Source organism: Leptonychotes weddellii, chromosome 11 (genome assembly GCF_054177405.1).
Source record: "Leptonychotes weddellii isolate Sample4059 chromosome 11, ASM5417740v2, whole genome shotgun sequence".
Taxonomy (NCBI): Eukaryota; Metazoa; Chordata; class Mammalia; order Carnivora; family Phocidae; genus Leptonychotes; species Leptonychotes weddellii.
In genome coordinates, this window is record NC_138379.1 from 74,062,172 (window position 1) to 74,075,317 (window position 13,146).

The 13,146-nt window shown below is 46.0% G+C and overlaps 1 protein-coding gene across 2 annotated transcripts in view; it reads left to right on the plus strand.

Moving 5' to 3' along the window:
• Positions 1 to 13,146, plus strand: part of ETS1 (ETS proto-oncogene 1, transcription factor) — a 102,201-nt gene that overhangs the window by 13,985 nt on the left and 75,070 nt on the right. For both annotated transcript variants that reach the window (XM_081799099.1, XM_081799100.1), the window contains exon 2: positions 1,568 to 1,712. In XM_081799099.1, the coding sequence (XP_081655225.1) occupies positions 1,568 to 1,712 (145 nt within the window). The remainder of the gene's footprint in view (positions 1 to 1,567; positions 1,713 to 13,146) is intronic.

Genomic DNA, 13,146 nt, shown 5'->3' on the forward strand with positions numbered 1-13,146 from the left:
TTCTCTGTGCCAATATACTCTCTTCTGTTATTTTTACTGAGCTTAAGTTAATGGACAATCGCAAAATGGGGAAGAGAGAGTAGATAGGGAATGTTGAATATAACAGAACAGCGCTGAGTTCTTGTCCTGCTGCTCAGGGGGAGAGAGGGCATAGGAGGTTCTCCAATGAGAGGCTCTTACTGGGGGTTAGCAAGCTACCCTTCAGAGATGAGAATACCATCTGAGTAGCTATATTTATTAATTAGCCCCTTAACATCAGTAGATTTAACCACATCAAATTATAGCAGAGTTTGATTATCTTAATTAAGGTTTTTTTATGGAGGTGGAGGGACCATAAGAGAAGATAAAAGGAAAAAAAAAGAAGTAAAGGATGGGCCAGTGTAGATTAGACTCCTTAGGAAATCTTCCTGTGAATCTGCTGCTTCTTTTGTTTCTTACTTTTTTAAAAAAAGATTTTATTTATTAATTTGAGAGAGAGACAGACAGAGATAGTGAGAGAGAGCACGAGCAGGGAGGAGAAAGAGAAGCAGGCTCCCCGCTGAGCTGGGAGTCTGATGCGGGGCTTGATCCCAGGACACTGGGATCATGACCTGAGCTGAAGGCAGATGCTTAATGACTGAGCCACCCAGGCGCCCCTTGTGTCTTACTTTTTAACCCTCTTGCTCAATCCCAGGAATGTTAAGGGTCTGTTACATTAAAATAATATCTACCTTCTATTAGGCATCACATAGACAATTTACACACGCATTTCATATTTTATTTCGCTTTAAATATAATTTTCTTACACATATTTTACTTATTCCTTCCTACCTTATGAGGTAGGTATTATTCTCACCTTATAATTGAGTAAACAGTTTAGATAAAGGAACAGGCCCAGGTCTTCCATTAGTAAGTGGTAGAGTCAGGATTTGAATCCATGTATATACCTAGCTTCAAAGAATAGGGTCTCAAACACTGCAAAATATGCTTCCCACATCTGCTTGAGGAAACACATCTGCCTTCCTTAAAGAGTACTGGGTAGATGGTATATTTTATGATTTTCATAAAATGGATCAAAGAGTGGCACAAGTTCCCAAATGTTGTGAGAAACTGAAAATTTCTGTCTAGCTATCAATATCATTAAAACCCATGCACAATGGATTAACTGAAAAACGAGTGATTATTATTACATTAGCCCATTTTTTGGTTTTCCTTTGGCATTTGTCACCTACTGGTTCTATGAGAGTAGAATGTTTTGTAAGAATATCCGTTTATGGTGTTTTTACATTGTATAAAGATGGCCGAGATTCTGCCTTGCTGCTAATCATGGGTCCTTATTTGAAAATTAGAAAAGGTAGTTGTCAAATGCTTGAAGAAATGGATGAAAATCTAAGTAAGAGACTCTTCTCCTTCCCTGTCTTTTTTGGGGGGGAGGGGTATGTGATCAGTAGTTGGTTCTACTCTGTTATCATCTATGGATGATTCCTACTCACATGTGGTTGTATGATAGGAAGTTATTATTGCATTCAGGCTAGAGTATAGAGATTTTCCTGTTAATATATTTCCTTATTTTTTTTCCTTGTTATAGAGGCAGGGACCTATCAACTCCTACGAAGATCCTCGAATGGCCTGTGGTTTCCAGTCCAATTATCACCCGCAAAGAGCCTACTACCCCTTCTGGGATGAGGCAGCCACTCAGGAAGTTCCTACTGGTCTGGAACACTGTGGCTCAGGTAGGAACATGAACAAAGGCTCGGACTACAGATAGAGTTGGAGGACAGTGGAAGGGTGATGTGGGCTGCATTCTCTGCAGCAACAACATCTGTCACGGCTTATGTGGGGACAAGATGCTATTGTTCTCTAATGGAAAGTCCCACTTACTTTATTCTCCTGCGACAGGAAGATGAAACTCTAGGAATGAGCCCAAGAGAGGTTGCTTCAGGTCTTCATTCTGTAAATAGTTCTGTGCAACATGCATTTCCTGAGACTCACCCGTTTCGGCCTGGTTGTTGACAAAGGGCCTAGAAGTTCTGCAGTCGGAGAGTATGAGCTGGATAAACAGTTAGCCTTCTTACAAAACGGAATTTCTTTATTCATCTTTTTCTCCCCATTGTCCTCAACGTCTTGGCCGGTACCCACCTGCATCTGGCTCCTTTTTCCTCCACCCCCTCTGTCTCCCCAGCTCTCCCTCACAGACCTCCTTCCTCTCCTCCCAGCATTCCCTTCTCTCCCTGACTTGCTGGTCACCGTGCTGCCCCCTGGTGACCAGGACTCGCATTCCTCTAGAGAGCTCTCCCATGGGTCCCCTCTCCCAAAGACCTGATAGGTTGAGAGTCCTTATCCCCATTCTGTTTTGCAAAGGTCACTATGTATCTCACAAATTCCATGAGTCGTGTTGACCTGCTAGTGTTTTTGTTACTTTACTTTTAACGCAAAGTGTAAAACTTGATTTGGGATTCTGAAGTGATGGATTTGGGTATTAAGTTCAATTTATCATAAGGCCAGATTATATATCAAAATACCAAAACAAAACAAAACAAAACAGTTCAAATCTGTATTTTCTCCCAGGATGAATTCTTAGCCTAAGAAATCTCATAACTCTCACATGTTGAAAATATGTAATTCTAAGGCATGACATAGGAAGAAAGCCACTGGGAGCTCACTTAAATACAACTTTTTTGTTCAGTGTTTCTTTACTACACATAACGATATGGTAGACTACTTTTATAATAGCAGAGACAGAAAATAAATGTTTGTTTTGTTGCCCATGCTTTAGCTTTGACCAGAAATATAGAGGCATAAAGCAAGATGCTGTAGCACTTAGTGGGGGTTGCGGGGAAGGCATGGGAGTCGCTTTCCAGTGATCTGGTTCTTCTCTAGGGCAGAATGAAATCAATCCCTGTATTGACTTGACTCAATAGCCTTGATATTTGTGATATTCTTTGGCATTGCCCTTGGATTTCAGACTTGGCATATTATGCTGTCACTTTCTGCTTGGTTCTTCCAAGCATAAATACAAATGTCTCAGCTATCTATCCATTTGAAAAAGAGACAGGGAGGACTTCGCACCTGTTCGCAGGTTAGACTTAAGGACTTAAGATTTTAAGAGATGAAAAAAGTCATCCTTTACAAACTGTTCTAAATAAATAGATCTTTTTTTTTAAAGATTTTATTTATTTATTTGACAGAGTGAGAGAGTATGATCGAAGGTGGGGAGGGGCAGAAGCAGGCTTCCCACTGAGCAAGAAGCCTGATGCAGGACTCAACCCCAGGACCCTGGGATCATGACCTGAGCTGAAGGCAGACACCTAACCGATTGAACCACCCAGGAGCCCCTAAATAAATAGATCTTATTTGTATAAGCAAAAGGTCAGGATGGTTGTACCTACATTTATATAGTTCTTGAATCCTATCAGTGCCACTAGGCTTAAGTCTTGTATCTTCCAGTGCAACCCAGGTTAAAGTTACCTTGCCTTAACACTTTCTGCTCTGGATGGTGCTTCTGTTTGCTGTTAAGTTACATCTTGTTAAGAGCTGAGGTTATTCCATGCTGGTCCATAGCCTCAAGATCAGAATGTCCCTTCTTCATAGCTAAAAGACATGGTCCTTCTTTTTTTTTTTTTTCCAGCTGAGAAGTACATACATTCCCAAGTGAAGATGATTTTTCATTCTCCTCCTTGTCAAGGTTCTCAAAGGCAAAAGAATTTTTATTTCAGGGCCAAGGACACTGTGTCTGTGATGCACATGAAGAACCTCTGGGGATGAAGCTGCTTTAAAATGTGAGGATTCATAGTAGGATAATATAGTCTTCTTCCCATAGTCGACTTCATTGTTGCAAGAAGGAAACCAGGGTCACACAGACTAGTGGCTTCTGAGTAGGATGGGAAGATGGGTGCGTATAATAACCAGTCCTAAAATGACCTGGTTGTCGTCAACCACAGCTCCGAAATACTAGAAAGCCTCCGTGGGGAGCGGTGCCTTGGTGGCAAATGTGAGGTCTCTAGTTCCCTCTGCCCTAGGCTCCCTCTGATGGAAATATCTGGCAAGAACCCTGAGCTTTTCCAGCCCCTCCTTTGCCTTTTGAGCTGTCCAGACGAAATAGTTGCAGTGATTATTTCTGGGCTGTGGTCCAGCTCTGCTCAGTGATGGGTGTCCTTTGGAAGGAGATTTGGGGTTATAGAGAAGGGAGATGAAGACATGGACCAACCAATGATGTCTCCAGCTGCAGCACATTTCCTTGGAGATGTGTTGAGTAAGAAGAAAGAGAGAAAAAAATACGCTACATTTTTTTCATCTTCTTTTATCCTATTTATAACTTCAGTTTCCTTCCCGTCCTCTGTCTCATGGCCACTCCCCACCCCCGCTCTCATCTCACGTTTTGTGCTCTCAGAAGGAATGAATGAACTTCTTTTCCAAGGACTCCACATCTGTCAGTGACTGGAATACCCGGCAGGAGGGGCCATCGAGGAACATCAGGCCCCTTCCTAATAATGTGCCTCCTATTCATGAAGGGGCAGAGGCTGAGGAAGAGGAGGGGGCGGTGAGGGAGGGGGTGGGGAGACAGGGAATAGAGCTGAGAAGAAACATGACTGGGGGAGAGCCTACCAGGTGAGCAGGAGAGAATGCTCAGTAACCAAGACAGTCAAGAATGGGTTGGACAGAACAGATGGTAAGAAGGGTGCCCAGGAAGACAGAGAAGCGTGGGAATGGATGGAAATTCAGGTTTGGGTGGACAGGTGGATCAGGGTGGGAAGAGAAAATGAAAGCTGAATGGGAAGGCAAGAGAAGGGGAGCCCGGAAAAAGACAAGGCAAAAAGGGGAGGGGAAGATGATATGAAAGAGAAAAAACCAGATGAATCTGAGGACATTAACTATACGGCTAAAAAGGGAAGCCACATTTGCATGCAATTGCCCGCGCAGCTGTACATTTCTTCATGACAATCTCGTAGTCATCATTTTCTTTTATTTCTTCTCCTCCTCCCCGTCCGCCTCCTCCCCCTCATCCCTCTGAGCCTGGAGCCATTAGCAAGAGCCAATGGGGATGGGGAGCTGGTGTTCTGCATGAATGAATGGCCCTTTCTATGTCGACTCCTCGTCATCCCTCTGTCAGGGAGCCTTGTGAATCAATGGAGCCCCTTACACAAGACAGGGCTGAAATGTCTGTTACTGTTTATAGTCTGACTGGAGTGGAGCCCACTGACCCTGCCTCCTCTCTGTTCCCGTGTCCACTCTTCTGTCCCCAACATCAGCCCTTTCTCTCAATCATCATAGCAAGAATCCCTTTTTAGGTCAGTCTCTTACTCCTTGTCTCTAAGAAATCATTAACATTTCACTGCCATTAACTATTATGACGAGTTCCTAACCACAGTCCTGTTGAGAAGGGACACAGTAGATGGCAAACCATTTTTGGATCGAGCCAGTGAGCTGGAGTCATGCAATGCCTGTTTTCCACCGGGAACTAGAAAACCGACATCACAGACCGAACTGAGCACCCAGGCCACAAGACCACAGTCCATCCCACCAGTTGACAGCTGCCCATATTTGATTTTAATATTATGAATGACAACAGTGGGTATCAGAAAATATGAGGCTTGCTGAGCACCCTTCCAGAGTGATATACTCTCAAGTTATTTTTCTTTTCCTGGGTGGATTTGTCTTGAATCAGCCAAACTTATGGATATGATGCTGTAACTAAGGTTCCCTTTTGTGAAATAGTTGCTTAGGGCTGGCAAGCAGTCTGTAGCCGCATAAGACAATATCCCCAACTTACCCCTACGGGAATGAACCTGTGGTCTCCATACCGTGGTCCTCAGAAGCAAGACAATACTATATTTCTTCCTGTATAACGCAGTTTGGTAGGTTTTCGGTCACTGAACATAGTAAAAACCTCATCTACCCACGTTTACAGCCTACCTTCCACTTCTCCTTCTTCATAAGAGAGGAAGTATGTATAGTATATTGGTAAAGAATCCAGATTCTGGAACCAGATTGCTTGGGTTTGCACATCAACTCTTCCTAACAGGGTGGCCTTAGGCAACTTACTGTATCTCCGTACTCTCGTTTCCTCCCCTCTACCAGTGGTTCTCAAAGTGTGTCAGAATCACCTGGAAGGTTTGTTAAAACACAGGGTGTTGGGTTCTATCCTCAGGGTTTCTGACTCAGTGAGTCTAGGGTAAGACTCAAGAATTTGCATTTTTCATAAGGTCTTAGGTGTTACTGCTGCTGCTGGTCCAGAGACCACACTTTAAAAACCACTAAGTTAATATATGTGAAGCTTGAAGCAGCGCTGTCACTTAGCAAGCACCATATGAATGTTCGCCATCATCATTCATCGCCTCGAAGAGTCCAGAAATGTCTGTGTATCATTGAGTCATAAAGTGACCCGTTGATTGGTTGAACACTTTTGGTGGTCAGTGCCGCATACTGGAAACAGAGCAGATGTCTGGAGAAGGGGGAAGACTCATTCCTTGTCTCTAAGCGCCTTTGTTCAAGCGTGTTACGGGGCCGGGGGTGGGGGTGGGGACACTTACATGGTAGAAGAAATGACTCCCACGTGAAATGTTACACTTACTCATAAGATAATGTTTGGCAGTGTGAGTGTGTGACTTTGGATCTCCCTATTTAATATTTCTAAAATAAATTTACTAGTAAAATGGTAGAACGAAAGAAAGTCTTTCTCAAATAAACTTTGGAAGTTCAAGTGGGAGATGTACTGGGAGCCCGAGTTTCTGGTCTCTCCTGGGGCTTTTTCAGACTGCCAGGCAGCTGGGAGAGATCAAACCTGGCCCAGTTGACAACCAGGTGGGAAGTTTCAGCGGGAGAAGCAGATGCCTCCAGTTTGGCTTTTAAGCGTTGAGAACGTCGAGAGAATGGCAGGCCGACTTGTTGAATGGAGAGTCACCTTGCTCCGAAGTGTTTATTCACATAGCAGGTTTGGCCTTTCCACTGACCATCTCAGATGGCCCCGTGGTTTTAAAGAACAGTATTTTCAACTCTATCTGCTGCACATATCTGTTCTTTCCTCCTTCACGCTGTGTGTTCCTTCTCTGGAGGACCTGTTTCAGTCTCTTTGTTCTTCAAAAACAGTTCTGATCCTGTGTGTGTGTATGTGTTTCTGGGATGCTGTAATGTGGGTCATTCCTCATGGGGAAAACTGTGACCTTCTCAGATGCTGACTTGATAGTTGTGGCCTTGGGGAAGGAGGAAGCTATGACCCTGTCTCATGACCTTTCACTGAGGGCTATGGTTGGGCCTAGCTGCCCTGACAAGTCACAACCAGGGGACAGGGCTGAGGGAAGCTGGATACAAGAATCCCCTCCCCCCACCCACATCGCACCTCTGAGAGGACCAGAGGTTGCCAGGAGGCAAGAGCCCTGTAGTGCATTAGGAAGAGAATCTATATGCAAAAAAGCTACCCTACTCCCTTGCTATATTATTTTATTCTTCTGAGGAAATTTCTATGACTGCCTGACTCTGTTCTCCATAAGTGAAGGATCTTACTCCTGCTATGGACTGGATTTGCTCCCATTTACCAATGTTACATCGCCTTCTTCTTTCTACTCCCATCTCCTGACCCCTTGGCAGCTTTTGAGTCTGTGCTGGGTCATATGCACATTACAAGAACTTAGTGGTATAAATGTTTATGAGTCCAAGCCAACGTTTGAGCAGTGGTGTGATGGAAAAGAGCAAGAACATGCCCGGAATCTTGTTCCCTCACCTTAACAGGTGGGATACTTGCGCTGATTGCAAAGAGGTCTTGTGCCCATTAAATGGGGTATATACTTAAAAGGTCATGGCCTATAGCAGGTGATCAATAAATGCTACCTTCCTTCTTTTTCCTTTCAGCACGATTTGAGTGTGCATTTAAGTGAGCCAAAGAAAGTAGATGTCCCACCCTTATCCAGTGAATCTTGCCCACTCATCTTGCCCACGGCTTCTTTTCTGACACCTGCCAACCTTATCCTTCACGTGTCTCCTTTTACCAGTGAAGGGAGCCTGGTGAGGACCAAGAAGAGACGCTCTGCCCCATTAGGGACCAGAGTCTTGTGTCTCTCTAGACTGTGCCTAGCAGCCCAGGGCAGTAAGGATTGCAAAGGTCTTTGCAGATGTGAATCATCTCTGTAGGTGCTTGGGAAGGAAGGTCCCCTCGGGGAAGAAACCTTCAGTGGAGTTCCAGTTAGAATGCAAACCTTCTGTTGGCTGTCCTCCGACGAGTGGCTTCTCAAAAATCCTAGGATGTAACAGCCTTGCACTGAAAATCCCAGGGGGTTGGGGAGAAAAAAGTTCTCTGAACTTTTTCAAACCACAAATATTTGGTCCGAGTTGGGAAAAGGTCCCTGGGGCAGCGAGTTCTTATTTGATTCAAGCAGTTTGACCCCTCTTCTGGAACTCCTCGAGCGGGGGCTGGGGACGGTCATGCCGCGCCTGGCGTCGGCCCCCGCTTGGCGCGGCCGGCCCTGCTCCACTCTGTGAATGGAAAGCTCGGGCTGGGTGAATGGGGTGGGAGCTGGAGTCCGGCCGGGAGGAGAGGGCTGCTGCGTGGGACCGCGCAGGGGTGGGGGCTGGATGCGCAGAGACAGCCTGTTTTTCTCAGTGTCTGGCCGCGGAGAGACTCCGACTCTCTCTCTCCAGATGTTCGCTGTGTTTATAGCTGCTGAAGCCGGAGACCCAGCTCCCTCATTAATAAGTTTCTTTCTTGCACTGCGGCCAGGGGTCTGAGCCCGGAGCCCGCAGCTGGAGGAGGCTCGGTGGGGGAGGGCCGCCCGCAGGGGGAGGCGTCTCGCTCCCTCCCCCAGCCTCTGCGTCCCTAACCCCTGCCCCGCCTCCCTCCTCTGCAATCCTCCCAAAATACACGAGCACACAAAAAGAAAAACACCAGCAGATTTTTTATTTCAGAGAGTAAACACTTGGGCCATGGGGGTCTGGAGGTTATGGGAAAAGAGGAAACCATCAGGCTAATCAGGCAGGCACACACTTCCCCTGCTGAAATAAAACAGAAATCATTGCTCCGCAGGGCTGGCGGGTTAACCCTGGCGCTGCCAGAGACGCTGGCGCGGCCGAGCGAGCCGGGAGGTAGGTAGGGCGTCCGAGGACGAGGATCAGAGTTTTTAAATCCAGATCCAGGCAGGGAGGAGAGGAGAGAGGAGGGGACTCCCTGGGCCTGAATGCCTTCCATTCAGTCTGTGGTAGCGCATCTGCCCCAAGCCGGGCTTTGGAAAGAGATGGTGGGAACACAAGAGATTCTGCACTGAGATGGAAGTTTTGCAAGAGGTCGGAGGGAGTTCTAGGTAGGTCAGGGAGATGGAGAGATAGGGAAGGGAGCCCAACGCTCGACCCAGAGCACACGTGTGGATTGTCACTGTTTAGAAAGGAGAGCGAGGGTTTAGTGGGAAGGATTCAGGTCAAGGTTATAGCCCTGCCACCTACCCGCTCTGCAACCACCGGCCAAATCCCTGAGCCCTTCTGAGCCCCAGTTTTCTCATTTGTAATATAATAGTGCCTACCTCACAGAATTATGGTGGGGAACAAAACACCGCATTGAATGTGGAAATGGCAAACACCAAAGCATGGCTCTCAATTTATGATTTCATAGATTGCTGTAAATTGATCAGGTTCCTCTCTCCCTCCCTGCCTCCTTCCTTTCTCTTTCCCTCCCTCCTTCATTTCTTGAGCCTGCCTGCCTTCCTTCCTTCCTTCCTTCCTTCCTTCCTTCCTTCCTTCCTTCCCTTCCCTTCCCTATTAAATACCTTGCTTCAGCATCCACCTTCACTCACTGGCCCTGTTGCTGCCTGTCTGGAGAGCATAAATATGGCATGGGCCAGAGTTCATAGGTCAAACATGAGACCTAATTGCACTGTGAGAGAAATTACCTTTCCACTGATGTATAGGGCAACCTTTGGCTGCCAGTGTGAGTGGTCCAGCAGCTCTCAGTTCAGACCCTGCCCCCATCTGACCGATTAGTCACGGGACCATCCCCTCTTCCAGATCACTATTTTTCAAAAATAGGGGCGTGCCTTCCCCACTCCATTTCTGAACACCCCAGTTCCATTTACTTACCACCTCCGAAAAAAATGTTTGATTCTTTTGGACGTTCTTGCTGTTGAAGAAAATAAGCCTTTGGAACCTCTGCTCATCCTTGCAGGGGACATTTACAAAACAAGACAACAGAGCTACGAACTCCTGAAGTTGTTTTGTGTCTTTCCCGGTGTCTGCTCAGATTTGCTGCCCGGCGCTTGGGAAACGAGGGTACCGGGCATGTAAATACCCACAGAAGCAGGATTCTAGTCGCCTTTGCTGTTCTCTTGATTTCTTACCTGCTTCCTACATTTTTTTTTTTTTTTAAATCAACCCTGACAACTTTCTGCCAAGTCTCAGAACAGCAGATCCTCATAAGAGCAGGGGTGCTTGAGCCGGCTGAGCGTCCAAAATGTGCGATCCTTCCGCAGTGGTGTGCAAGGAGTTTCCGAAGGGTCTGTAGCTTTCCTCGGATTCTCTGAGTGGTCTGGGACCCCCAAGAAAAAGTGAAGAACTACTGGCCAGGACAAAAGGGACTTTAGTATCCCCTGCAGCACTTAAAAGCATGGTGTATATAGAGAGTATGCAAAGCCTATTTTGTGGAACTGGATTGAATTCCGTGGTAGGAGCTTCCCCCTTATCAATCCCTCCTCACCGCTCTGGTCAGTCCCGAAAGAGTGTATTTAAATCTGGAAGCGGATTCTATCCCATTGTGCCAGAGACACTGGGCATTGAAGCCTTGACTGAAGACCAGCCATATTTCTCCTTTTTTTTTTTTTCCTTTCAACATCCCCTTTTATTTCGTGCTCCACAGAATGAACTCTGCAAATGTCCGTGGAGGTTATGGACCTGTGGCCTCTCTACTGTGAGGTGGGGTGGGGGGAGAGGGGAGCATTTCAGGCTCCTCCAGAGCGACAGGGGAGAGTCACACTGTGATCTGCTTCTCACAGACCTGCCTCTAGTGATAGACTTTCCCAGCTGCCCCCTGTGTGTGTGTGTGTGTGTGTGTGTGTGTGTGTGTGTGTGTGAAGGGGGAGAGTGAGTGGTAGAAACACTGCTTCTGAAGGGGGCAAGAGTCCAGAGCTCACACCCCCCCACCAACAATGTGTACAAAAACAACCATGGCGCCCACCTACGCCTCCAGATGCTTCGTACCCCCACCCAACTGCCTCCAACTCTGGGCTCCCTGCAGGATCTCAACCCCCATTTCTGATCTTTGGCTTCTTGTGGTACCACTAACTGTTCTATCTGCTGTCACAGACTGGCTTAGTCAGGTGGAGACCATTTTCAGAAGTTTCAAATCTAGGGAGAGAGATGACCCCACCCTAGGTCAGCTCCTTTGAACTGCCCAGTGACAGCTTAGCATTTCCTTCTTCTTTGGTCAGGACAGATGGACATTCTTCACTGAACAGGGCTTAGGGCTTACATGACGTTGATGAGTTGAATGTCGGGTTTTATAAGGAAAGTAGCTGAAACGTCTGTGGTCCTGCTCCTGGAGAGTTAAGGGAAGCCTGGAAATAACAGAAAAGTGGTTGCTTCAACCATACCTGAGATATTCAGGCATTTCATCAGTACTTTGTGCTTTGACAATCTGAGTTTAAAATTCCTGAACAACAACACTAACCTATCATGATGCAAAGTTTGCTTGACTCTTGGTAGGTTTTTTTTTTTCCCCAACATAATTCCAGATCCCTCAGAATTTCCAGTGAGATATCTGTGCCTATCTCTATTTCTGTTGATTCTCTCCTGATTAATAAAAAAATTAAGAATATAGAGTAAAAATAGTTCATATCCCATTCTTGTTCAATTTTAAATAATCTTATTGTAGCAAGTCCGGAGAGAAGGCCTGCCTTCTTTCTAGAACAACTAGAGAGGAGGAGTAATTGTCATTCATTAAATACTTTCTACATACTAAGAATCACACATGTGTGGTGATTTTACTCTTAAAACATTCCTCTGAGGATGATATTATGACCCATTTTACAGATGAGATGAATGAGGCTCAGAGAGGTAACTTGACCTCCCAAAGAAGTCTAACTATAATTCTGAGAGGGAGAGGGTCAGTAAAACTGGGATCCTACTGCAAAGCCCATGCTCTGACCTTGATGCAAACTTGGCCTGCCCCTAAAATGTTTTTTTAGGTCTTCATTGTTGCCTCATCCTTAGTGGCTAGTGTCCATCCTAGAGGGTAAGAGAATATAAGCTTTCCTCATTGTCCCACAAACCAGAGACCCATGAAAATCTTAGAGCTGAATAGAGAAAATGAGCCTGTGTAGCCTATCTTTTTGGATCTTCTCTCTTCCTTTGGGTCTGACATCGGGCATGAAGGAGCTCGGTCATCTACAGGGCCCATTGGGAGAGTGGGTTTTCCTTTGCTGGGCATTCCCTTAGGGTCTGTCCCCTAAGCATCACACCCCCTTTGCCCCCTTTCTCCTTCTCCACCAGCTAGCTTTGGGAGCAGACAGAGTCACTGAGCAAGACTAAACCCTAAGAAGTTTGTGAAAGGTTATACCCTTGAAGCTATCCACAGTGTACACAGCACGTGCTGAAGTTTACACAGACTTCTCAGACCTCTGAATAGAGGGACTAATTGTGGGGAAGCTGCTTTTCAGCACACAGGATGGGCTGTTCTCTGTGGGTTTTACTATCAAAAGGCTTTTAAAAGTGCAGTGTAGCCATTGTTGAGTATTTCACAATGAATTAAATACCATTTTTCTCCCCGCAGCTGTTCCATGTGAGTGAGCGTAGAGTGCTTTTTTTTTTTTTTTTTCCTCCTGGCAGAAGACGTCTGCTGTATAAACCTAAGCACTGGGGTAATGAGATTATTTGTGTGCGAATTCTTTAGGAAAAGCATTTCTTTATTTTAAACTCAATGATGTGATTCGGGCTTGCTGCTCTGGAGATGGGAGAGGGGGAGCCTTGGAAGAGAATGGAATTGAAATGTCTCTGAGCAGAATTGGGAACAGGCAGGGGTGAGGGGCTCCGGGATGAGGCTTCTAAACCTCAGTGCATTTATCCACAATTCCCCCGGGGGCGGCCTGCCTCTCCCAGCGTTACTGACTGGGCTGCAGAGGAGGGAAATTCCATATTCTTCCTTCCTTTCCTTTCCTTTTCCTTTCCTTTCCTTTTCCTTCCTTCCTTCCTTCCTTCCTT